We start from the raw sequence: 27955 nt of genomic DNA on the forward strand, positions 1-27955 counted from the left end.
GTACTGTTCAAGCATTCCTGCTAAGTGCTGCCTGGGTCCCCAAGGGTCCAGAGTAGGAGAAAGGCAAGCGAGAGCAGAGCAGTTCCCAGTAGGTCCCCCATGGCTGTGAGGTATGGGATAGAGTAGCTGTCGGGGTCCTTGCCCCTTCGCCATAGGCAGTGGACCATCCAGTCGGCCATACAGAGCAACACAAAGACCTGTGAAAGGGGCAAGGCGATTACTGGAGACGAGACACAATGCAATGGAGCAGGAAAGCAGTGATCTAATGGGGAATGAATGGTGCAGAGAGAAACAAGCCTGGCTTACTTGAATCAGGGCGGCACACAAGAAGAAGATAATGAAGACAGGGGTGGGCAAGGTTAGACCTCCTTGCATCAGGTGAATCATGTATATGAAGACCAGCTGACCAGGGATGACCAAAAGCAACAGCACTTGGGCAGATCGATGGTTTGGCCCTAGTTAGAGTAATTTAGATTCGAACAGAACAGAGTAGTAGAGTAGATTTGATTAGAGTAGTATAGAGTGGAGCACTGGAACCTGCCTTGACAATGACATGGGGGTCCTTAATGTGGGCGTGGCCACAAGGTGGGCATGGTCAGGCCATAGGGGTCAGGCAGTGAAGTCAGGATTCACAGGATGTGAGACAGCTCAAAATAATATAACCAAATGCACCCATGTGTTTAAGGTAGGCTACTAATAGTCACCACTCACAAGCCTTTAGTTTCCTCACACAAACAAGTTAACACAGAATGACGACACTGTAGCATTAAAATAAACAGGCGGAGGCGCCCCTGGAGTAGTAGAGTCGATTAAATGGTTTGGGCCTAGCGACGTGAGGTAAGTTTGTTTTTTGTTTGTTCAACATTTACTTATTCTTATGTAATAAATTATATTTAAATGGCAGCTTGGCAAAAGGCAAGCCTCTTGAGTGAAAGGGGGGTAGGGGCAAAAAAAACTAAAAAAAACTTTAAAAGAAGACAACATTTTCTTTATGTGTCTTTGTTTTAATCAACAGCCATTTACCTGAGCCACAGAAAGTGCAGCAGGGGTTGTAGCAGCCTCTACGATCCTCAGGCACCTCTCCTGGTATGCAATTCATATGCAAATGAGTTGCAATACGACTAGACTGGATGGAGACTAGGTTTCCCCCAATACCTGTGGCAGTGAGAGACAGATGGGAGATGAAACAAAAGTGGTTCAATCAACACACACACACACACACACACACACACACACACACACACACACACACACACACAAACACACAGACACACACACAATTCACTTTATTGGCATGAGTAAACTGTAAATGTACAAACAATAGAGGGAATGCACATGCATAAAGTGAGCGTCAAATCGAGTGGCAAAGTGAGTTTAACGTTGTTTAACGTGGATGTAGGCCAGAAAGCAGTTTTTTGCCACTCAGCAGGCATAACCTTTCCGCCCTCACTATATGTTTATTTTCCCTTTTTACCTCCTTTATGATGATTAACCAATCCCTTCAATCAGGTTATTTTTAGCAAATGGTTGGTATTTTCAGTGTCTCCTACTTATCTCTGCCTGCTTCCTCACCTGCCCTCCCCCTCACCCACATGTGATTTGTGTTAACCAGATAGCTGGCTTCCTATCAGCATAGGCAGACAACGCGTGAATCTATTCTACGTACGAGCATAGACATGGTAACGCCCCGCCTGCCTCTGATTGGCCTATCGACACTGCCCGTCTTGCACCCGCATGGTCTCACCAGACTGTCCTCCGAGAAGGACAGCTTGGCACGCGCGACAGGCTGCATGTAACTAACTTGTAACTTGTATTTTTGTAGAAGAGGCAAACTAAACTTGTTTATGCTGTTTGTTTTGATTGAAAAATCATAGTACGTTGTACTATGATTTGATTTGGGTGTGTTGACTGTGTTCTAAATAAAGTTAGTTGTGTTGATTATAGTGTATTAATTTAATTATAGTAAACTAATACTATATACTAAAAAAGATAAAGAATCAAGGGAAAAGAGACCTTACAGTAAAATAATGTTTTGCGTTTACACAATTTATTTAGAACACACAATCAATTATTCCATCAAAGCAAACGGCATAAACAATATTAGTTTGCCTCTTCTACAAAAATAAAAGTTACTGTCATGCGTGCCAAGCTGTCATTATCTTATCATAGTTTCCCACCATGGAGTAACCTCGCGGCAGACTATCCAGCATGTATCCTCCACCTCGGAGGAAAATCTGGTGCGGCCAGCAGTGTCGGTAGGCCAATCAGAGGCAGGCAGGGCGTTACCATGTCTATGCTTGGACGTAGAAAAGATTCAGGCGCAGACAACAATGGGCTACAGGATTTAGCTAGATAAGCATTCACTTTGTGTTGATGCCTGACGAAACGTATCTCTATATGAAATAAAGTTTGGAGCTCAAGACCTGTTGTGTGAACTTCATCTCCTCTCATCTTTGACACACACGCGCACACACACACACGCACACACCCACACACAGATGCCTAAAACTCCATTCTTCCTGCCTCTACAGTACATTTATTATGAGTGAATGGGCCTTCAGAATGATGACGGAGCTACCAGACCATGTCAACAGATACCAGGGAACCTGCCTCCCTTTGTGTTTAAATAACTCAGTAAATATCTCTGTAATCACCTTGGGATGACTCATCAAGTAAGCATGCATACCATCTAAATAACGCTTCAGTTGCTTGACGACTTCTTTCTCCCTGGAAATAAAAACGTCTGAGTTTCCGAGGCTACTTGACAACTAGCCATCAATCAATTAGGTACAGAGGTATCTGTAATTAACCCCTCAAAGGACCATACCTTATGCTCACACAAGCTGTGAGGTTAATGAGGTTTTGTCTTTTACTTTTGTAGTGGATGTCTGTGGCTGGGTCTTTTGTAGTGGATGTCTGTGGCTGGGTCTTTTGTAGTGGATGTCTGTGGCTGGGTCTTTTGTAGTGGATGTCTGTGGCTGGGTCTTTTGTAGTGGATGTCTGTGGCTGGGTCTTCGCTTCCAGATAAATGATCAAAGATGTGAGACAATAGATATTGCTCAAGCGTGATTATATTGATGCTATGCAGAGAAAAAGTGCCATTCTGGGCACAGGTCTCCACCAGGAGGATAGGAGTGTGTTGGATGTTTGGCAAAATGTTTAGGAGTAATATAAACATGTTTGTTTTTTGCAACAATTGTCTTCATTTTGTTGAGGAAATGCAGAGCCAGATCACTCATAGCATCTCTATGAGGACAGAATTCTGGATGAGCAGGACATGCAGCATTTTGTACAAAACGGGCCACTCCTGAAAACTTTGGAAGGTAATCTTAGCCAATCAGTGTAGAATCTAAGAAATCCAACAGAGTCGTCTTGATCACATGACTACAGAGATCATGTGTAACGATTTTCCGTAACACTAATTGGTGGGGCTGTCCAAACTTGTTGTTTAGGTGTCAATCGGGTCTCTGTTGGTGAAGTCGGGTCTAGGTGGTCTAGAAGATGAGTTAGTCAGGGGATATTAATACAATCTGGTAATAAATTCCTTATCAAGAATTTTCTTCACCAATGTGTTTGGAAGGGTGTCTACTAACATATCCCACATTGCTTTATATTCAACCACCCTAGCGGAACTTTTGACAGCTGCTGAAAGTTGGGGTACCATCAACAACCTATATAAGTGCACTATATGGATATATGGCCGAATTTAGCCCAAGGGGTTTGACCCCTAGTTTGGCCATAGACTCCCTAGTTTGGCCATAGCCACTTGGTATGGTACCCAACTTTCAGCAGCTGTCAAAAATGCCCCTAGGGTGGTTCAATAGAAACCAATGTGGGATATGTTAGTAGACACCTTTACAAACACATTGGTGAAAAAAATCATTTTGAAAATGGCTGCCATGGTCACAGGGCCAATATAAATAGTACCACTGTATTCCTCATCCTTGAAAATGTGGGATTAGTCACCAGAATCAAGATCCTAGGTGGTCTAGAACCTAAATCAGTTAAACTTGTCAACTCCGTCAGATGTTCGTCAACTCCGTCAGACGTTCATCCCGTGATGTTTTTGTTAATTTCCAAAGAAATAGAAAATTCGATGTTAAATCTTTTGTGCTTATGTATTGAAACACCAACTGAAATGATACGTAATGATGATATATATTTTTTTACATGGTTTTCATGTTATAATATTGAAAATAAAGGTTGAAATGACGGATTTGAGAAATTGGATATTTCATAATAGTGTGATATTGGAACAAAACAATATTAAAAGAATTGTATTACTTAACTTGATTACTGAAAGCCATTATAAGATAACTGAGGACTTTATATTATTGTTGAAATTATCAAATTCAATTAAAAGGGATTTTACTGTGTCTGACGGAGTTGACATGAATCAGGTAATCATAAATGTCCCATTTTAGAAAGAAATGTTATGCGAAAAACCTGTTCCTTCTCAAGATTGGTAGTTGAGACCTGTGTCTACAAATACATCTATTTGATTTGAATGTATCTTTAAAAAAAAAATCTAGTTTGAAAAAAGTTTTGTCCCTTATCTCAAGAATGGGTTATTATATATATATATATATATATATATATATATAAGAAAGGCTCGATGGCTCACCCGTGCTGCTGGCCATTGGAGAGCGACATCGATATGTGGCGGCCATCTTACTTCGAGGCAGCATAACATTGTGTCTATGGGGCATGTACTTTTAAATAACCATAACTTGCTCGGTTTGGTTTGTTATAAACGTCAGAGACATCCGCATACGTATATGCTTTTATATGACGTTCATTTAAAAAATAACATTAAGTAGATAAGCATCCTGAATCATAGCCACATTGATAACGTTTGTAATAAACCAACCCGTTTCTAAATCCGTCAAGACTTAAGCAAGTTATGACTATTTTTGTTTGAGCTGCCATAGAACATATTGTACTGTTGCACCGAAGCAAGATGGCCGCCAGGTGAAATACATCGGAGACTCCGCCTTGAGCCATCTAGCCTTTATGCCTATGCTTTACAACGTCCCTCATGTCCCTCACAATCCATGTAAAGGAAAGGAAAGGTACTATGTTTACCCAGGGTAACTGGACTAAGCTCAAGAACTTGTTTACAGCCAGGCCCTGCTCATAGAACATTTCATGGTAGAGGTTCAATGCCTTGTCCAAGGGCACTTCAGCGGTGGTAATTTTAACGTGCCGGTCCGGGGATACGAACTAGCGACCTTCCGATATCAAGACCGCTCCGCAAACCGTTCGGCCACCGCTGCCGACTATGTCAGATATATAGGAATTCTTGCAGAGCAGGGATCAAACCCCAGTCTCCCACTCGTCAAAGTGGCACAGAACCTGTGTCTGCTAAATCCTGTAAAAAGTTTAAAGGAGGCAATTTCCTCTCGAGAAAGGATGAAGACCTAATTTGAGAGTTCCTGTAATTACAGTACATTTCAAGTACAACTCAATACAAAAACAAAAACTGTTAACTGTGAGTGGACAACACCATACAGCATTACACTTTTACAATAGGGCCCACCATTTTCAATTCATCAAAACATTTAGAGACGTTGTGTATACGAATATACACAACTAAATAGTCAAAACAGAAAATCATCATAGAGGAGGTAAAAAGGGAAAAGATACAGATACAGTGAGGGAAAGGGGTGGGTGGGGGACTGGAGTTTGACAAATTGTCAGTATGATGAGAATGTATCTGTTGGTGTCAAATGGAAGTGTGGAATGCCCTGCAGGAATTACTGCCCAGTGCTCTTGAATCCCTTGAGGAGGGCCACGTGGTTCTCAACGTTTTTGGCTGGGGACCCACGGAAATGCTTCGTCTCGCAGTCGCAACTACATTCTTGCCTTGACAGGCCATACATCCAAACAGGTCCTATCTGATTGCAAAGTGAGTGTCACTTTGCCACTTACTTTATGCATGCGCATAGTCGCATACCCTATAGCAAGCTCACAATAGGAAGCTCACAATAGGAAGCTCACAATAGGAAGCTCACAATAGCAAGCTCACAATAGGAAGCTCACATTAGCAAGCTCACATTGCGTCACGGTGCTACACGCGGTTATAATCATGATCGCCCATGGCTGTGTACTTGAACGTGAGACACAGTGTACTTGATATGTATTGTTTACTGACTGATCTGTAGCATACTTTATAGTTAGGCTACGAGAGACATCTCAGACAGCAAGGTCAGCCTTGCTGCAGTTAGCGGTTATTATGTCTGATATCTTGTGGTCACGTCATTATGATCCAACATTATATATGTTCCTGTTTGTGTAATAAACTTTGTGAACAATAACGCGACACTGCCGTACCAAAGGAATACTTCAACCGGATTATCACACACCACCCAGCCTGCACACACTACCTGTCTGTCAAACCAGACGAGGGTCCAGTACTTAGAGTTTACAACACAGCTTGCAATTGTTTTTTGAATAATCAAAATATAAAATAGGCCGTTTGAACAACACATTTTGCTGTGGACACCGTGGAACCCCCTGAAGGACTCTCAGGACCCCACTTTGAGAACCACTGCATTAGGGCAAGGTGGGTCATTTGGCCACCTGTGGAGAGGGAGAGGGCTGTTTTACTGAGACAACATGTAGTCCAGGAAGGAAGTGAGACCAAATGAGTATCCATGACATCACTGACACTTTCCATCCATCCATCCATCTTCAACCGCTTATCCGTAGTCGGGTCGCGGGGGCAACAGCTCCACCAGAGAGCTCCAGACTTCCCTCTCCACATTAGTGACTTCCTCCTGGGGGATCCCGAGATGTTCCAAGGCCAGTGAGTCAATGTGTTTCCTTGGTCTGCCCCGGGGTCTCCTCCCAGTGGGACGTGTCTCCCACCTGGAGGTGGAGACATCCCTGAGACGCGCAGAGAAGTGCAGGCAGCGGCATGAGCGCGCTGCAAGGACTATCCAACCAGGTTCAACACGTCTGCCCCACGCGTGACAACGTGTGCGGATCAAGAATTGGTCTAAACAGCAACATGAGGGCGCACCAAGCGCTAAACCCCACTACCCCCAGGAGGTATGAAGTATGAGGTATATGTATGAAGTATGAGGTATGAAGGTATGTGTGAAGTATGAAGTATGAGGTATGAAGGTATGTGTGTGTGTGTGTGTGTGTGTGTGTGTGTGTGTGTGTGTGTGTGTGTGTGTGTGTGTGTGTGTGTGTGAGTGTATGTGTGTGTGAGTGTATGTGTGCGTGGATCCTCCAAGCAGTCACAAAAATAACATCAGGTCAATTATGTCATCAAACTGCAATACGCAGATGACTGTGCAGTTGTGGGCCACACACCTGAGGCACTGCACGCTACCCTTGCTTATGGCAGGCTGGGCCTCTCTGTTAACGTGGCAAAGACTGAGGTAATACGCCAGTTCACATCCACTCCTCCATCTCATACCCCAACCTTCACCGTCTCCAAAATGCCACTTGCAACAGTGGACTCCTTCAAATTCTTGGGCAGCTTTCTCTCTGACGACTGCAGTATCGACAGAGAGATTCAAAACCGGATCAAACAGGCATCATTCTCCTTTGGCAGACTCAGGAGAAGGGTGTTCCAGAACAAGGACCTTACACTCCATACTAAGGTAGCAGTTTACCTGGCTGTTGTTATGACAACCCTGCTCTACACCTGTGAAGCGTGGACCCTGTACAGCCATCACCTGAGGATGCTGGAGGACTTCCACATCAGGTGCCTACAATGCATCCTGGGTATATCCTGGAAGGACCGAGTCTCCCACACTGAAATAATCTGCAAGACCAACTGCAGCAGTGTGGAGGCTACAGTCACCCAGCACCAACTCCGCTGGCTAGGCCACGTCATAAGAATGCCAGAAGAACGAACGCCTACCGCATGCCCAGCTCCATCTTGGTCTTCCCTTGGCAGGAGGCTCGCAAAAGCGCTACAAAGACCAACTAAAGACTGCCATGAGGAAATGCGACCTGGTGGCAGCTCGCCACAAATAAACTTCAAAGGAGACATGAAGCCAGAACCACACCCACACCCCCAGCCAGTGCTCTTCCCTGCCCTGTTTGTGGCAGATTGGATTGGACTACATAGACACATGAGCACTCACAAGATATAGAGATGGATTGTCATCATCGGATACGATGGACAACCTTAAGCAAGTAAGTGTGTGTGCGTGCATGTGAGCGTGCGTGCGTGTGTGTGTGTGTGTGTGTGCGCGTGCGTGCGTTTGTCTTCATATTCCATCAAAATGTACATAAGTTAATTTAGATTAGAAGAAAAAAAAACTCAGCTCACCATTTATGACTGGAGCATAAACTATGATTCCTGCCAAGTTCGGATCTGAGACGGTTTTGTCTAGGATGAGTCCTCCGATACTAAAGAGAAAAAAGAGAGAAGGGGGCGGGAAATAATAAAACTGGGAAAGCATATGTGACAGATGTCACCAAGCGCCGGCGAGCCATGTACATACTGTTCTGTTGTTCTGCAGTCCTATTGGGTGGCAATATTTGAATCACTGTCTAAAGTGGCTGGAAAACTAATTGCGCCTAATGCGATCACCAGTGGTGTCATGCTCGTTGCACGGGGTACCACGGCGTGGCACCAAAAGAAAAATCTTCGGTGGTGTTGTTTGAACACAACAAGAATGCCTCCTCCTCTATCAAAGAAGAATACATTCGTCCAAAGCAAGCGTTTAATTTAGTTTCGCTACTGCAGCAGTAAATAATTTGTTATTTTGATTATTTGAAGTTTACTTTTGTGTATTTGTGTGTCTAAAACTCTCATAGACTTTAGGTTATGACCATAGGCAAGCGCACACCAGAGTAAGAGAGTGGCAACAGTAGCGTTGACACCCATTGTAACAATGGAATGCGGAAGTGCTCATTCCATCTCAATGGGATAGTTCCAATTTTTGGAACAATAGCTCATAGGCACCCGCTTTGCGGTGAGTTCAAAGCGTGTCGCCAGTCTCTTACTAGATTACTCTGCCGCACATGTACCTGTAGGTGCACACAGGGGCGGCCTTAGGGATCTGGAGGCTCGTTGCAAAACCAATTATGAGTCCCCCATATACGCAACCAATGGCATATTTTAACTCGTATTGATATTTGATAAAAAAAAGTTTTTACCGTTCAATTTCGTGCGCAGCCATCACTCTCGACAATTACGTAGCATGTAGCAACAACACCTCTCCTCATCCTGATGTCCCTTCACAATAAAGTGTCTCCCTTTTACATCCCAAAGCCGCAAATTTTACCCAGGTTATTATAAATAGGAAATAGGTGTAACTTAACAGCGTGGGAGAGAGCAAGGCAGCGAGTGGGTGAAAGAGAGAGGGCCTCGGTGCAAGGGTGGGGGGACCGTGGGGGACTGGTGGGGCCGTGGGGGGAGGCAGCCTTTATAGCGTTCGTTACCCTACCCTAGACGTTTAATATTGCTTAGGTGGAAATATCACACGCTTTGTGGACTGATTGCAGTCATTTGTAGAATGATGAACGGTGAAATGTCAGATGGCGGCTCGACTAGTAATCGTATAACTTTTCCCGGTAGTATTTTATTTATTGTCTCCACCAGGCCGAAAGCATGGGGAGAGAGTATGTTTTGCACTCCGTCCGTGTGTGTGTGTGTGTGTGTGTGTGTGTGTGTGTGTGTGTGTGTGTGCGTGCGTGAGTGTCCGTTACTGCTAATCTCCGGCACCGTTGGCCCGATCCATGCCAAACTTTGCACACACACTCCCTGGATGCCAACGACGAACCTCTGCCCCAAATATTCCTCAACGACCTGTTATAGCGCCACCATGAGGCCGATTTAGGCAAAACACATTTATGTAGATTACTCTCCATTATTCACACAATTCGGTATACTCTATCTCCATAGGATCCATAGTCCACGGATCTGCACCATTTCCCATGTTCCATCCTGATTGGCTAAATTGGCTTCCAAAGCTCACATGATTGGTCCGATTCGAACAAAATGCCACAAATCACAAACAGTGTGCAATTTCCGTGAAATTATACACGCACATGTGCATCTTCACAACTTCTAATCTACACATAGCCCATATACCGTAGTCTGGAAGGAAAGATAGAGGAAATACTTTAGCAAACACAGATGCTGTATTTCCGCGCGCACACACACACACACACACACACACACACACACACACACACACACACACACACACACACACACACACACACACACACACACACACACACACACACACACACACACACACACACACACACACACACACACACACACACACACACACACACACACACACCTTCACAACTTCTAATCTACACATAGCCCATATACCGTAGTCTGGAAGGAAAGATAGTGCAAGATAGAGGAAATACTTTAGCAAACACAGATGCTGTATTTCCACACACACACACACACACACACACACACACACACACACACACACACACACACACACACACACACACACACACACACACACACACACACAGAGGTGTGCATTGACAACTTCTAATCTACACATGTAGTCTGTAAGGAAAGATGGGGCACAAAGCAAGGAAGAGGAAATACTTTAGCAAACACAGTTGCTGTATTTCCCTCGCCTTAAGGCTCTACCACATGGGTGGGGGGTGTGGATCATATGTCTCTGCATGGATAGTTTAACTGCTGTTTTGAATTCCAAGAACATACAGTAGTAAATCATTCAGACAACTGACAATATGCAGACCTTAATTGAGACCTAATACTACCTCAGACAAGTTAATGCATTTTAGGGACAGTTCTCCCTGAATATGCAGAGACAATTGCACATGAAGCCATAGTTAGATTATAAATCGCCCGAAGTTTTGTGAGCTGAGCTCTATGGATTACAAAACGTTTCAACTCTCAAGAAGACACAAAAGAGCACTTAGGGTACCATCACACCTGAGAAGTGTGTGTGCATGTGTGTTGTGTGTGTGTGTGTGTGTGTGTGTGTGTGTGTGTGTGTGTGTGTGTGGTTGATGTGTGGGCGTGGGCGGTCAGTAGAGTAGAGTCAGGAGAGTAGAATGATCCTCCATAAAACTGAACCTTTATGGGACCTAACAGATAAGGGAATGTGAGCTCAAAGCCAAAAGGGAGATAAGTTCCATTTCAGAAAGTTCAAAAGGTCATCATCTCGGGGGGAGGGATGGGGTGAGGGAGAAAATGGGTCAAAGGGTCAAAGTGGGTCAAAGTGGCTAAAACCATAATAAATTCGGATATCATCAAATAATTGACTGTATTGTAAATATTGTGCTGCACCTTCAAATCAGTGCATTAACCATACTTAGGCATTGACTGACTCCATCACTACTTATCTTGCTCCAATAAGCAAGCCAGGGAGAAATATCGACCAATCAGAATTGGGAGCAGAGATAATGAATGACAAGGGCAAGAGTCCAGTGAGGTGACTCATGACTGTACAAACAAACTGTTCAAAAGTTATGGCGAAAATATATAAACTGTGAAAAACTGACCAATCAGAATAGGGGGCATGGCTATGTAACTCCAATAACGGACAAGGACTTTAAACCAAGTCCAATGAGGCGACTCACAAGTGGCTACGACAAACTGTTCAAATGTTCTGGCAAGTTATAGAAACTATGACATATTGACCAATCAGAAGAGGGGACGGTGCTAATTGACTCCAATCATGGACAAGGAATTTCTATCGAATCAAGTGACGCGACTCACAAAAAGTCCAATGACACCACCCATAAGTCTGTATGACAAACCGTTGAACAGTATTGCAAAAAATAGGAACCATTAATATTGACTAATCAGAAGAGGGGCGTTACTAAGTTACACCAATGAAGGACAAGGACTCTGAACCAAATCCAATGACACCGTGTGATTCTATTCTACGTCCGAGCATAGACATGGTAACGCCGCGCCTGCCTCTGATTGGACTACCGACACTGCCCGTCTTGCCCCCATCAGCCCATGGTCTAACCAGACTGTCCTCCGAGACGCGAGGTTCCTGGCGTGGAGGGAAAAAATATAAGTAAGGTATAATAAAAGAGATTGACAGCAGAATGCAGCCTTAAATTGTAACTACGGTACCTTTTATTTTTGTAGATGAGGCAAACGCAAACAAAAAAAGCGTAATGTTGTTTATGCTTTTGCTTTGATAGAATAAGTGATTGTACTATGTATGTATATGATGTATTTTATTTGATTTGGGTGTGTTCTAAATAAAGTGTTAGTGTTGATTATCGTGTATTAATCTAATTATAGAAAACTAATACTATTATACAAAAAAATATAAATAATAAGGGAAAAGAGACCTTTTTACAGTACAATAATGTTTCTAGTTTACACATACAAATGCATTACACAATAATCAACACTTTATTTAGAACACACGCAAATTAAATCATATTACGGCGTATGTGTTCAACCAATTATTCCATCAAAGCAAACGGCATAAACAATATTAGTTTGCCTCTTCTACAAAAATAGAAGAGGCACAGAGTAACCTCGCACCAGACTATCCACCATAGCTATCCACCTCGGAGGAAAGTCTGGTAAAGGCCGGCAGTGTCGGTAGGCCAATCGGACGCAGGCGGGGCATTACCATGTCTATGCTGGGACGTAGAATAGAATCACACAATGACACCACCCACAAGTCTGTACGACAATCAGTTCAATACTTATATATGTATTTTGTTAAGTGTAAACATTGTAGATCTGGTATTTTCACTGTGCATTTGGCATTGAAGTTTGACGCATTTCCACGGTCACACCATTTTATGAAAACTTGTGTATGCTGAGCAAGTTTGATTTGTAGCTGACCATCCTGCTAGGAGGAGTTTGTTAAAGTGTGACCCTTTGTGTATGCTGAGCAAGTTTGATTTGTAGCTGACCATCCTGCTAGGAGGAGTTTGTTAAAAGTGTGACCCATGAAAATGGCATAAATTGTGCAAAAATGCCACAATAAATTCAAAATGGCAGACTTCCGGTCATGGCGCCATGAAGAGACATTTTTGTTAGTCAGTCGTGTACCAATTTGCATAATATGTAGGACGGTGAAACAGTATTGTGGGGCTTCAAGCACAAACCTTTGTATGGGGCGCTATTGAGCCATTAGGCCATGCCCCTTTTTGCGACAATTAAAATACACAACTTTTCACCACTTGTGATGTGTGTACAAAGTTTTGCAACTTTTACAGTGCGTTCAGTGCCTCAAAAATGCGATTCATTGAGGATAAAATTATAATAATCATTGCGATTTCAATAGTGCTTCGCACTACTCTAGCCCTAATTATTTCAAAAGTTACTAGTTACTTTGCAGATTTAGATGATCTACAAACTCCCGATGTGCCGCGAATCTCACAATACAATTAGCTGTGAGCTTGTAGATCTCATATTTTAAAAAAAGTGAGGTTATAGCACTTTCACTCTGGTACTGTTACTATATTTTGATGCCAATACTTTTATTCAGGTAATTAATTAATTCATTATTTTATATTTATTTTTGCCTGTGAAGTATACAAGCTTTCAAGCACACTCTTTCACCACGCATACACCAAAACAATATTTATCTATTTCAATCTATTTCACTTAAGGATATCACAGTACAGACCCTGTGTCCTCTGTTCTTCTCACTATTTAATGAGTTCTCTCTTTTTCTCACTCCACTGTATGTGTCCTCTCTTTGTCAACTCAATTCAATACAAATGTACTACTGAAAGGCTTCTATATGCACAGCAGGCAATAAACCTGAGATTCTTTTAAGATAACATTCCAACCTCTACAGGACTCACTGACTCAGATTTGAACTCCACTGCCCATTAGTCTTTTGCCCTCAAGGGCGTCAGGATGTCTCTCTAGGAATTAAGACCATGTGAGCTTTTCCCCTCCAGAGAACGTTTATCCATTACATCAGGAAACACCATTGGCTGTGTCTCAGTTTGGGAAGCTGGTGGGGAAGTCTTCTCTGCTACAATAGCACCTCCTACAGCAGGGGTGGGCAACCACCCCTGCCCCTTGATCTGACAGGTGACCTGTCGGCTGTCGACTGTGCCCAGCAGCCGGTGAAAACTAGAGTTCTCAACAGGCCCGAAAATTAAGGCCTGGCGCTACCTGGGCCCTCATCGAACCCTGTACGCCCAAGACACTGCCCCCGCTGCCACCCTTAGATCTCCAGATATGGAGCTGACCTGTTCCGACATTCCTTATGTTGATCTGACCTCATCAAACCCTGTACACGCAAGACACGCTCCATATATGGCCAGTACAGAATTAATTCCATATGTTGATCTGACCCCCCCATGCCAAAGCATGGTTGGGTGAGTCTTACTGGGACTAGTACTACTAGTAAGAAGTATTAGGTAGCCATGCCGCAGTCAATACTTGGTTCCCCAAAAATGTATCCTGTATCATATGCAATAAACAATCTACAAGGAAGCACAGGGGGGGGGGGGGGGGGGGGGGGGTCGTAAATAGCTAACCAAGTTCCTTCCTGTGAGCTAACCGGACCGGACAACGACCCTCTTTGCCCAAGCAAAGCATCCATCAGCGTAAAATAAACAGAAGTCTTGATAAAGCACTGTCACTGGAAACATGGATGTTCCCCTCTCATTGTGTGGAATGCGCTTCGCGTCACAGAATTAGCTCTGACCAAGAGTACAATTGAATAACAACAAATGTGGATTAAAACTGTGTATGCTATTCTGTGACCTGAGAATATTGTCATTGTTATGGTGTATACTGTACTACAAACAATATTTTAACTGTGACGTTTCTAAAGGTGATGGTTCTCCTGTAAAGTACATTTCTTGATTTCTGACTTTGTATTTGACCCCAACCTGTCATGTTTGGTAACAAACGACCTACTCCGGCTCTCCTGCCGTCTCTCCTGTGCACGCTCTCGGCGCGCCCCGGTCCACAGTGGCAACCTGGCTGTGGAAGATGGAAGGCGGGGGGGGAAAGGAGGTTCTCCCCTATGGCTACAACAGGCCACTGCCTTCAAAACACTGGTACCCCTGGGGGTACACTACAGTTTGGAGTCAGGGGACACTGCTCAACCCATGAGCAAAACCGACGCCACATGCCGACAGACTCTGATACCCGGCGAAAAGGTTGTATGAAACTGACCATGAAGTTATGGCACACAACGAATGGGAATATGAATGTGTTGGTTCTCAGTTCATCACTACAGCTTATTCATAAGCCACTGTTAGCCTGCCCGGCCAAGATCTGTTCATTTTCTTTCTCCACACGATATCCTAAAGTTTATCTTTTTTACTAACATTGTAGCCTACTTCCGGTGGGCATACTAAAATCGTTTTATTTTATTTTATTTTTATTTAAAAACTTATGTTTCTCACTTAATTTTAACTCAAAAGAGGATTTCGATGAGATCATCAGATGTGATCATGCCTTTGATGACAGGCCTTGCCTGTCCGTAAACGCATTAATTGACACTTACTATGACCAAAAGTACCACTTAAACCTGGTTCATTCTAACCATGTTTTACATTTATTTATTTTTAATAAATTGATGATTTTAATTAAGAAGTGGTTGTGTCTTATGTATCCTATGTTTATGGTCAATACAGTATTGGAATATTTAATGTAGTCTGTTCAAAGCCCACGTTACGTTAGTGACGTGAACAATATAATTTCATTATATTACCCATCGACCAAAAAAGTTTAAAAAAATCGAACGAACTTCTGTTGTGCGAGATTATAAGAATGTTCAAAGGGAAAGGGACTAACCAAAGGCCTACTGTATATGCCTATACTCAGCACTGTTAATTAAAACGCTTGATGCAGCGACTCACATGCCTTGTATCAACTCGCTGCAGCTTTTTTAATAAATCAGCGCTTCGGTGAGGATTCTGATCTGTCTTGTTTCTTGATAACACTCTGTCTCAACAATCACCAAATCTCAAGTTCACAAGATCACAACATGTTGTGTTTTGACTTTTGAGCTTATATTTCAGCTATTTTTGGCTCATTTCCCCCCCAGAATATGGGATGCATGGGTTCATGTGGTAACGTAACCAGTGAGCTGTGGCACGCTGTGAATCTGCACTGTTAGCAATGAGATAAGATTTCTTACTGCACCGTCAAAGACTTCACTGATGAATGGACATTTCAACAACTGCTTACTTAAGGAGATCAGCCGGAGAATCGGAGCAGCAGGGGCGGTATTGCAGTCGCTGTACTGCACTGTTGTGACGAAAATATTGTTGAGCCAGAAGGCAAAGCTCTCGGTCTACCGAGCAATCTTCGTTCCTACTCTCACCTATGGTCATGAAGTGTGGGTCATGACCGAAAGAATAAGGTCGCGAATACAAGCGTCCGAAATATTTTTTCTTCGACGGGTGGCTGGCATCTCCCTTAGAGATAGGGTGAGAAGTTCAGTCACACGAGAGAGACTCGGAGTAGAACCGCTGCTCTGCTTTGTATTTTGTGCGGGCAGCGACCGGGAGCCAGTGGAGGGAGCGGAGCAGGGGGGAGACATGTGAGAATTCTGGCTGGTTGAAGACCAAGCGAGCTGCTGCATTTTGGATCAGCTGGAGAGGCTTAAGTGCACATGCTGGTAGGCCAGTAAGGAGGGAGTTACAATAGTCGAGTTTTGACAAGACTGTTGTCTGGATTAGGATTAGGCTGATTCCTGGAAATATCATCAGTTGTGGTGATTAGTGAGACAGAGTTTTGTCAGAGCAGCAGCATTATTGGCTTAGGAATGGAACAAAAAGAGCAGGTATACGCTCCTGTATTTTTACATCAGTTATTATGGTGGTACTTCAGTATAAAAAGGTTGGGAACTAATGCTATAGAGCACTGAGTACTTTAACTTCTGCCCGTGGGGGCACCACTAATGCCAGGTCAGTCCTGTGGGCCCATTCTACTAGAGCTGACTCACACACAGTCAATAAGTTCATATGAATCAGCTGCTCTAAAGAGTTTGTCAGGGAAAGACAGGTGATGACGTCACACTGTCACGGTATAGTAAATATAGTCTAAACTCTAAACTATTGATAGGTCTGTCTTAATTGATAATCAAAGACATGATTAGAGACGGGAAGAAAATACAAAGCATGAAAATCACGTGATTTAATTTCTTCAATCAATAATAATTATCAACTTGGAGAGGTACAGAGATGTATACTAACTAACTAACTAGCATGGTAGCCTGATGTTTTTTGATAAGGGGTCAAGGTGGGGGACTGGGTACGGAAGGAGAGAAGGAGGCAAATGGGGAGAACACGGGGACAACAGTCCGTAACACATGAGGGGAGGGAGTGTGGATATGGAGAGGGCATTTCAGATGGGAGGGGCTGCCGTGTCTGGAGGGATAGAGTGAGTGTGTGTAGGGAGGGGGAACGTAGCAGGGGTTGGAGTGACAGTCCATGACTGGTGCAGGGGAACAAGGTGAGGTAATGAAGTGGGCCTAGGTTATATTCTGCATTTCTGCCACTACATTGGCTTATTGTGTAACATTTTCAATAAACCCAAATCTTATCACTTTTCTTATTTTGAGGCAGTGTGTAACTAAATATTATGTCAGTTTGGCACAGAAGGTATATCTCTGTTGAAGGGGAATTTTAGTAAGAATGTAACAAACTAATCGCCGTATCCTCAAGATATTGAAGAGATGTCATTATGCAAATTTTGACACAGAAAGATAGCAGACGGTGTTGTGCCAGAATCATGTTTTGAACTTACAGGCGCCTCTCTAAACAACAAGCTGAAACCAGACATCTGAACAACTCTTTTCACTGGTCAATGAGACCCACTAGTCAATCAGACGCACTGATAAAAGATATGGCCCGTCCGAGATGACACCATCCCGACCTTGACCACTATTGACATGTTTTGCTTTTATTGTTGTGAAGCACTTTGTGACTATGATGTCTGTGAAATGAAATGTGCTCTATAAATACAATTTACTTACTTACTTACTTACTTACTTAATTACTTACTAATCCACTGGCAACCCAGTCAAGAGGAGATGTGTGTTACTTACTTACTTACTTACTTACTTACTTACTTATCCACTGATCACGTTCAACCCAGATTTGGCTCAAACAAGGGGTTAAATGCGTTCTCCTCCTATGCCACAAAAATATGGAAACAGGAGATAGGCTCCTGTCCTATGGGCCTCATGGCTCGGCAAGTCTTGTCAGTTGTAACCTTGTATCATTTCTATTATCCTAATTTAATAAATCATTATAATTATTGAACCACGCTGTCTGAGTCTTATTCTTTTTGTGAAACAACTTTTTGACTTTGAGTGAAAAAAGTATATAAGTATATAATATAATTGGGTTCCATACTCTACATTCTACAATATTGTTCTTCTTGTCTCTGGGTTTTTTACTCTTCAATGGAAAATATTTAATTCCTTCAACTATAATGACTCCACCACACTACTAGGCAATCCAGCCAAAAGGAGATGTGCGTTCCGCAGAGCGCCCCTACTCAAAGGTATTGCTTTTGCAGTACTTTCACAAAACACTTTCACGTGATGTTGAAGAGGACTACACATATTAAATGGAGGAGCATTAGAGAATGCCATGATATATTTAGCATGTTGCAGGTATATATATTGAAAAATATAAATAATGAATGTTGAATTCATCAAAGAAATATACATAACACATTTTCTGAATGTAATTACAAATTTGTAACTATAATAATATTTCCCAATTTATAAAAGTGTTAGTTACTTTGTGTTGAAAGTCCACAGTTTTCAACAGGTGGTCCACGGACCACCTGTTGAAAACCCCTGGCCTACACTACAAAAACAGTGATATGTGAAGTCGTCTGGCATAGGCCTACCTGCTGATGACCATTGCTGTAATGATTGGTTCCCAGCCTGTGTACAGTAGAATCCGACTAGCTGGGTGTCTGAAGGAGATGGCGACCCATAGAGGGGTCAGGCACAATAGGAACGCACTCACCAGGTATAAAACACTGGAATATTGTTCTGTGTAGGAAATAACAGTGAGAAAAATACATGAGTTCAATGAAGATTAGGACTTCATAAGGCAGGGATTCTCAACATTTTTGGCTGGGGACCCCCGGAAATGCTTTGGCCATGTATCGCGACCCCCGTCCCGCCCCCACTCCCTACCCCCAATACAAACTGACTGCAAAAATAACCTTAATAATAGAGAAAATATATCATAAATAAATGAATACTGAAACCAGATTTAATCATTAAGGAAAGTTTATTCATGTACTTTGTAAACTCTACTTTGAAAACTCTCATTTCTATTTTCCAGCCATTCAGTTGCAAAAAAGGTATAGGCCTATATATATATATATATATATATATATATATAGTAAGGCGCTGTTGCACTGTAGGACAATGGCACTGCACATGGGTGTCATCTGTTGGTTAAAAATGAGAATTACATTTCAAGAGTGAGAATCACTCTTGAAAACTCCAAAATACTTCCCACCTCTTCTCTCTTACTGATTACCGGTGACTCCGCCTGGCCTAAGTCTGGTCCCGGAGTGTGTTTTCTGTGCTTTTGTCTGGGAGTGTCTGCGGCTAATCTCGCAAACTACCAGACTGATAAAATGTCATGTGCATGATGCATCCTGCCAGTAGGCCAAGGAACTGCCAAGGAATTCATGAATATTGTTTCAAATTAATCACTATAACTATGTTATTGTGAATTAATAACGTCAGTCCCACCGTCCCTCCAGTGAAGTCTATGGGATATGTGTCTGCGACAGTGTAGAATGGGACTAGCCAAAAGGGTGCAAGCTATGCCAATTCCTTCCTTCAGCCGAACTATTGCCTCACAGTTAATGTAATATATCTCTACACCAGTGAAGTAGTGCTGGTCCCAGTGGTCAACTTTATAATGTGTCCCTTCCAGACAGCGCAGCGCAGCACACCTATGATGCACACACACACACACCACTGTAAGGGAGAGAATGTTCTTTGTCACAAGAGCGGGAAGTGCTGACCACCAGGTGGAACTCCTCTTTATGGACAAGTTAAGAAAGCTTAAGTTGTCAGGCTTAGGTTTAGATTCTCATACAGACTTGATTGAAGATTTGAAGATTTATGATCAGACAGAGAATGGTTCTGGCAAGGTGCCTTATATAAGGAGGGGATGACGTCACAACTAGGTAGGCGTGACGTCAACCCTGACAGTACCCCCCTCGAGGAACGCATCCACGCGTAACCAAAGTGCTCGTGCGCCTGGCGTTGTCGAACACGTCGAGTAAGGGGTGTAGTCCAGAGGTCTGTAGTCCAGAGGTCTGTAGTGCCGCAAGGCTGGAATTGCCCAGGGTGGGTAGATGGCTGGAAAGAGCCGGGGGTGGGTAGATGGCTGGAAAGAGCCGGGGGTGGGTAGATGGCTGGAAAGAGGTAGATGGCTAGAAAGGGGGTGGGTAGGAGGCTGGAAAGAGCCGGGGGTTGGTAGATGGCTGGAAAGAGCCGGGGGTGGGCGAAGGGCCGGGCAGGCTGGGCGGCGAAGGGCCGGGCAGGCTGGGCGGCGGAGAGCCGGGCAGGCTGGGCGGCAGAGAGCCGGGCAAGCTGGGCGGCGGAGAGCCGGGCAGGCTGGGCGGCGGAGAGCCGGGCAGGCTGGGCGGCGGAGAGCCGGGCAGGCTGGGCGGCGGAGAGCCGGGCAGGCTGGGCGGCGGAGAGCCGGACAGCTGAAGTAGCCCAGGAAGGCTGAAGTAGCCCAGGAAGGCTGAAGTAGCCCAGGGTGGGTAGAAGGATTCGGGGCCAGGGTCCTAGGCGGTTTTCGTACATCGCAACAGCCTACCTGGGGGCACGATATCCTTCAGCGTAGAATAATTCGGGGCCAGGGTCCTTAGGCGGTTTTCGTACATCGCAACAGCCTACCTGGGGGCACGATATCCTTCAGCGTGCGGTTCAATTTTGACCTCGCCCAGGGGAGGGTGGGGCAAGTCATCTTTGGCCCTTCCCGGAGGCGAAGTGCCACCGGTTTGGGAAAATCCAACTTTGGACGAATCTGAAGTCATGGTCATCCGCTGCGTAAGGCTACAGTAATTCATGCTTTGTTGTGTGACCACTTTGGTGTTGAAACTTTGAATTTCTCGTATAGGCTTGTAAATGTACACTATGTGGGGATTATCTGACGAGGTTAAACCTTATATAGGCTATACTAAATTAGAAAAGAAGAATACAGCCAGTAGCATATTTGAAATAACTAAAACATTATAACAGGAAATGGTCATGATAAAAATGGTCTATGGTCTAATGTAACGGAATAAATGGATGATCAAATGCAGTTTTCACGACTCTTCTAACTGTAACTAGGGCCGTCACCTTGCCCCCCCGCCCATCCCACCCCTCACTGGTGCGAAACTGGGTAGAGAAAACGGGGAAGCGTGTGACCAAGTCACTCTCTAGGAACATGCATTTGAAACAGGTGGATTTGGTCTATTCCAGTTCCCAAACTGGTCCAGCTTGAGACCCAAACTCATAAAAATACATTATGAATAAACTGGTTAAGCCCTATTTAAAAAGAAATATAGCTGATCTTGCACTGTGAGTAAGTAATAATAATAATAATAAATTAAACACAGATATATAATATATTTTTGTGTTTTGAAGGAAAGAACATGAGTCATGAGACCATGAACACGGGTCATCAAACCAACAAAATGGGTCTCTCAGCTCTATATCAATTGGACATAAATTATCTATCTTTACCTAGGCATTCATAGAACCACTGGCTTAGGCAGGCTAGGAAGGCCAGTGTGATGAGGTCTCCGAAGCTGGCAGCCATGGGTGTGGCAACGTTGTCAGGGTTCATCCCTATCCGCTTGGTACCAATGATCACCCCGACCATGATGACACCTAGAGAGGTGGAAAAGCAGAGTGAACATTAAAACCTAGAAATTGAAATAGAATCAGTCCTGGGATTGACAAATTATGGTGGAAATATTTACATGTCAATATTATAACTTTGCATTCATTTGTAATTTTGAGAACCTTCTGTCAGACTTAGTGACTCACGATTTTAGCAAAACACATTTTTTGTGTTTTTATTTTGCGCACACAAGGCAGAGGAATAAATGCCACCTGAAATTGGCACTATAACAGGCCGATTCGTGTTTTTACCTATAACTAACACCTTGTATGCGCACTATAGAGGTCATGGAAAAAGCTTTGGGTGACGGCAGACTGCTGGGCGAGCGCTGGCGCTTTGGCATGCATGGGGGGTCAGATCAACATATGGAATGAATTATGTACTGGCCATATATGGAGCGTGTCTTGAGTGTACAGGGTGGCTCAGGGGTAGAGTGGCTGGATGGTAACCGCAAGGTTGCCAGTTCGAACCCGGGCTCCCCCAGGGTCAGTGACTCTGACTCTGAACCCCTAATTGCTCCTTATGTGCTGGTTAGTGCCTTGCATGGTTTCAGCCGGTGTGTGAATGGGTGAATGTAATGCACAATCTATCTATGTAAAGCGCCATGGATAAATGCACCATTTAACATTATGGAATGTTAGCTCCATATATGGAGATCTAAGGGTAACAGCGGGAGCATTGTCTTGAGTGTACAGGGTTTGATGAGGGCCTGTTGAGAACTCTAGTTTTCGCCGGCTGCCGGGCGTGGCTGGACAAATAACTTTTGGGCAGGCCCGTCTAGAGTTTAAATCAGGGTTCCCTTGTTTTTTGGTTATTGTTGTTTTGCTTTCTTTATATTAGTAATTGTATTGTCTTGTAATGTTCATTGTTGTTTTCTGTATGTTTGTATTGTCATTTGTGTGTAAAAAAGGAAAACAAAAAAAATCAGGGTTCCCCAATTAGCGGCCCGCGGGCCATCTTGGGGGGGGGGGGGGGGGTCCAAGTTATAAATGGCATTAAATGGGGGTCAGTAGCCTCTGCATGTCAAACTGGGGGTCCTCCAAATGGAGTCTTGCCCTGATCATTAATTTCAGGGCAAGACCTCGACCTCGCGCGTGCCGACTCGGCCCCCAGCCTTGTACCGTAGTTAAGGAAATTTTATTTGGGAACCCTGGTTTAAATGGACAGGTATCAGTCAAAAGGGAGACTGAAGGGAGATTGAAAAGGCCAATATTGATGACATCAGGGATCGCCATATATGGGCATATACACGTGATGCTTAGGAGTGTAAGCATGCCTAGTGCTTATAGTTGGTGTTACATTTGTCATATAGAAAAGCAATGTCCATGTCTCCCTGTAAAATTACACATATTTTCATAACATGCATAATTGATTCGAAGTTCCTAGATCACAAGTGCTGGCATGGAGCAGTTCAAGATACAGTTCATAAACCCAGCATGTTTAGATTAACATTATGTTTAGTATTTAATGTGACTAAGTGAATCATTATTATCTGCCTTGACATATCTGCACTGAGTTAACAACCTCACAAACTGGTGAGAATGGCCTCCCAGAGAAACTTGTGAGGACTGGGAATGTGAACAATTTTGATGGCATTTTTGAGTGGCATTAAAGAAAATTGATCATTTCTGCTGTTACTTTCTGTAAATAGAGTGAGTGGTCAAAAGCTGCATTCACGGCCCAGGCCGTAGCGTAACGGTCTGGGCACCGGACTGGTGATCCAGTCGCGGTGTGCCGCGGGTTCGACTCCCGGACCCGACACGGCCTTTACCGCATGTCATCCCCCCATCTCTCTCCCGTTTCCTGTCAGCCTACTATCTGTCCCTTAAAAAATCAATAAAAGGCGTAAGCCGCAAAAAAAATATATGAAAAAAAAATATATGAAAAAAAAAAGAAAAAGCTGCATTCAGACCTGAATATATATATTCGCCTCGGTTTGTCCCGTTTGTACCACGCCAGATCGCGCCACTCCCGTTTGCGCAATTCTCGTATGTAATCGCGCCGCTCTAGACAGTCAAACAAAAATATTGTAGTCTTCAAAATATTCTGTTTTCCGAGTCTGTCGCCAAAAAGGAACCAGATCAACCAGATTAAATTAATGTATTAAGGGACTGCCCCTCAATTGTACTGAGTTGAAATAAAGGTTAGTGATTAGGGTGGTAACAGTTTGTGTTCTTGGCTTGCCTTGTATCAATGAAGCCATGAAGGCCGTAGAAATGCTGGCAGAACACAGAAGAGCTGCATGATTGAGACGCATCTCTCCCTTCATTGCCAAGCCTAAAACTATTGCCATCACAGCAGCCAATAGTCCCAGCACTGTGGCCTGCACCTGGGAGAGTAAGAGAATAACTATTGAAACATGTTCAGGGAGAGCTGTGTGTAGGAAAAAAGCATCTACCGGTATGTTATTTTAGATTTCAGCTATAGCAATTATAACAGTTTATTTCTCTATAAAAATAGCCGATTTGCTCGTCTACATATGACGTTAGTTCTCCCTTCATTGTCAATGGGACTTTTATGTTTGTGTAAGACGGAAATCTACACTATTATAGCTGAATATAGGAGCTCAAAAATAGCAGTTACAGTACAAGCTCATTACAAGCCAAACAAAAATAAGTTTTACTCTTATGTACCTGTACACAAGATGTAACAATAAAGTACAACCTTGAACCTTGATATCGCGTCACCTCGTGACGTGAGCGCTACTATGAGCTCGTAGATTTGCTACAGCTTTGTGTGTATGTAGCACCGAATGTGATGATTTGATTGGCTTGGCTTTTTTTCTTGATAGGGGTCCACAACCAAATACATATCATTGTGGGGGTCCTGGGGAGCACTACTGATATACTAACATACTTTTTTCAGAAAACTGTCTTAGAAGACATTTGTAGAATCAGCCTCAGCCAAGTCTTAATGGGTTAAAACCCTATATACCTTGTGACAGGAGTCCACTCTACTAGGTCCTCCTATTTTCCCTTTACACAATAGCCAATCTAATCTACAAGTTCACAATGCATTCAAAAGTGACAAGTTGTGAGCTTGTATATGCGATGTGTTGTGACTATCACAACTCACGTCACAATATGAAATCAAACTACCTGCTTCAGAGCCAGGTTCCCGGTAATCAAAATCCATTTTTCTTTTGCAGACTCCATTCTTCCTGAATTCACCTGACAACATCACATAATGACATGATCATTCATCTTTGAAATATCATTCCCATCTTCCATGTATACATCTTAAAATGTGTTTAATGGGTAAATAAATGGCATGCCACTCATAAGATAACAGAGGCTCATTCTTAGCAGTCCATTTGATGCTATTATAAGAAAAAGCATGAACACCAGCTGATGAACAAGTCATGGCCATTTAGAAATTGTATTCTTTTGATGTTAATCAGTGTTTGTTCAGTTGATTGTGTGCAATCAATAAACTACAATACAAAAGTGTGGTTAGCTGGTGATTGTGGTTTCTATCATAGTGATGCAACCTGTCACTATGACTCAGACAACCAGAAAAACCCTGATACACCATATATAGAGGCATAATGCAGATGTCCATATAACTGTCATGCGGATATATGGGACCAATTAAAGTCAAACTCTGCCTGTGCATCGGCAAGGATTGAGGGAATGCGGTGCTCGCCACCGAGTCGTTCGGGTAGGTTGTTGTCCAGACTCCAGAACCTCCGATCTGACCGAAATGTCCATATATACTCTAAGTATAATGGATATCCAGTTGTCCGGTCACACCAATCCAACCGACATGCCAAACAATGGGCATGCCCATATATGGGCATATACTGATGACAGGGATCTCCAGATATGTTTGTCTTTCTAATTAATATTATTGCAATAGCAAAAGTAAATGATGGATTAAATGTTCAGGAGAGAAGCACACATTTTTTTTAAATAAGGAAATTACTTGTTAACTATGAACATTTACTGTAACCCTGAAAACAATGGATTTTAAAATATAGAATAGATGTAATATTAGATAAAATAGTTTGAGTTGTTTATACATTTGCCAAGTAGGTCATTAGGCCTATACTGCAAGTGGAACCGCTGCCGTTATCTTGACAAATTGGTGTGGATTTTCACACCAGGACAGAGAACTCATGATGTAAGAGAGAAAATGTATTACGAAGAACTCTTACCCTGTCCACCTACCTACCATAAAAGATCGACATGATGTAGTCCTGTTTTGCCTTTCATCTTGTGTTTATCTTATTAAGATATACCGGTATGTGAGGTCCTTTATGTGTCATCAGAAACACATATGACAGAAAGATGCGTGCGCAGTGTTTGCGCAGTGGTGTAGAAGTAAAGTAAAAGTATCAATACTATAATGTAGTATTCCAAATTTACTTGAGTAAAAGTACAAAGTATTGTCATCAAAATATACTTAAAGTACCAAAGTACTCGCATGAAATGTCCCATTTCACAAGTTTTCAAGTGTATAAAATGTAGAACTAAATCTTTTGAAAATAGCCAAAGTTTAAATAGGGTTGAAGTGGTTAATAATCTAAATCTGCAAAGTAACTAGAAACTAAAGTTTTGAAATGATTGTAGTGAAGTAAAAAGTGTGTGTATGCGTGCGTGCGTGCGTGCGTGTCTCTACTCACAGCAGTTGAGAGCCTAGAGGCCAGGGTCATCTCCACGTTCCCCTTCAGTCCCAGTACAGCAGGCACCAGAATGAAGATTTCTGTCACCTCCTGGAACACCTCCCAATACTTCCACAAATACACACAAGTTACAGAATAGTAAGTTAACCAAGGTCAATAAATGGATGGGATCTTCATGAAATGTGGTTGTAATGACCTGTAGGCTCAAGCTGCCCGAAGAGATGATGAAAAGGTTAAGGTCACAGTCAAGGTCAACATGTATGTCAGGAACAGAGAAAAGTAGAACAGAGATGTAGAAAAGAGATGTTAGTGTAGGCAGGGATTAAAGGACAACTTTAGTTTTTTTCAACCAAGGTTCATGTTTTAGGTTGTTATTAGAGAAACTAAAAGGTGAGTGTTAATTTTCTTTCATTTGCTGCTTTCTTTTGTTTTAGGGATTTTAGCTCTTTTTGACAGGGGGCGGGGGCATTCGAGCATGGGGCTAAATATGAATTTTTTTACAAAATATTATGGCGATTTTTTTATTTATTATTAACTATAGTCCTAATAAACCCCAGGAAATTACATCTGGCCACAGAAGATCACAGGATCTACTGAATTTGAAGGTAGCCTACTGGGGGAAGGCTTATACTGTGTGTATAGGCTCAATATGTCAGTTTGTCACATTCAATATATCCTGTGATCTTTTGTGGCCAGATGTAATTTCTTGGGGTTTATTAGGACTATAGTAAATAATAAAATAATAAATAGCCATAATATTTTGTAAAAAAATACATATTTAGCCCCATGCTCGAATGCCCCCACCCCCCTGTCAAAAACTGCTAAAATCCCCAAAACAAAAGAAAGCAGCAAATGAAAGAAAATTAACACTCACCTTTTAGTTTCTCTAATAACAACCTAAAACATGAACCTTGGTTGAAAAAAACTAAAGTTGTCCTTTAAGCTCCAGATGTGTTTTTTCCCGTTTTTTTATAAGTCAGGGGTTTTCAACTGATTGTAAACGAGGGACCACCACCCTGACTTAGACTCAACCTGGATACCACTGTTGTGTTGTGTGGGGATATGGGCTAAGTTTAGTGCTTTGGTAACCCATGTCTATTAACATCCACTGTGACCACGTGCAATACCTTCACGGATCACCAGTGGTCCACGGACCACCTGTTGAAAACCGCTGCATAGTATAAAGCAAAAGTGTTAACTTTACTAAGCGTAACTCTCAGGGTGTACAAAAGAGTTCATGTAACACTCAGTAGTATTTTACCATGTGGTATCCTAGTGTGTTATTGTTGTCCCATGTCTCTTTAAGTCTTACCTGTACCACATCAAGCAGCATCCCTGCAGAGACTGTGCCCAGCCCAGCCAGCAGGAAGGGTACTAGAATCTGCAACACCATAGAGCAGACTGTCTCCGTTGGCATGTCCCTGGAACTGTCCTGGTCCTGGACAGCGAAGACTTCTGCACTCTTCCCAGATATACCTCTACTGAACTTTGACCCCTTGCTGTCTC

At 43.0% G+C, this 27955-nt stretch overlaps 1 protein-coding gene across 1 annotated transcript; it reads right to left on the bottom strand.

Moving 5' to 3' along the window:
- On the bottom strand, positions 1–27866 carry slc41a2a (solute carrier family 41 member 2a; the record flags this gene model as incomplete). The annotated part of the gene is made up of 10 exons (XM_083762744.1): positions 1–197; positions 307–455; positions 1024–1155; positions 8294–8373; positions 18803–18950; positions 21666–21812; positions 24010–24154; positions 24924–24995; positions 26450–26557; positions 27762–27866. The coding sequence occupies 10 exons, from the start codon at positions 27864–27866 to the stop codon at positions 21–23; spliced, it is 1263 nt and encodes a 420-aa protein (XP_083618870.1). The 3' UTR covers positions 1–20.
- Between the last annotated feature and the right edge of the window lie 89 nt (positions 27867–27955).

The sequence above is a fragment of the Protomyctophum parallelum genome, assembly GCF_964188405.1.
Source record: "Protomyctophum parallelum genome assembly, chromosome: 4".
NCBI lineage: Eukaryota > Metazoa > Chordata > Actinopteri > Myctophiformes > Myctophidae > Protomyctophum > Protomyctophum parallelum.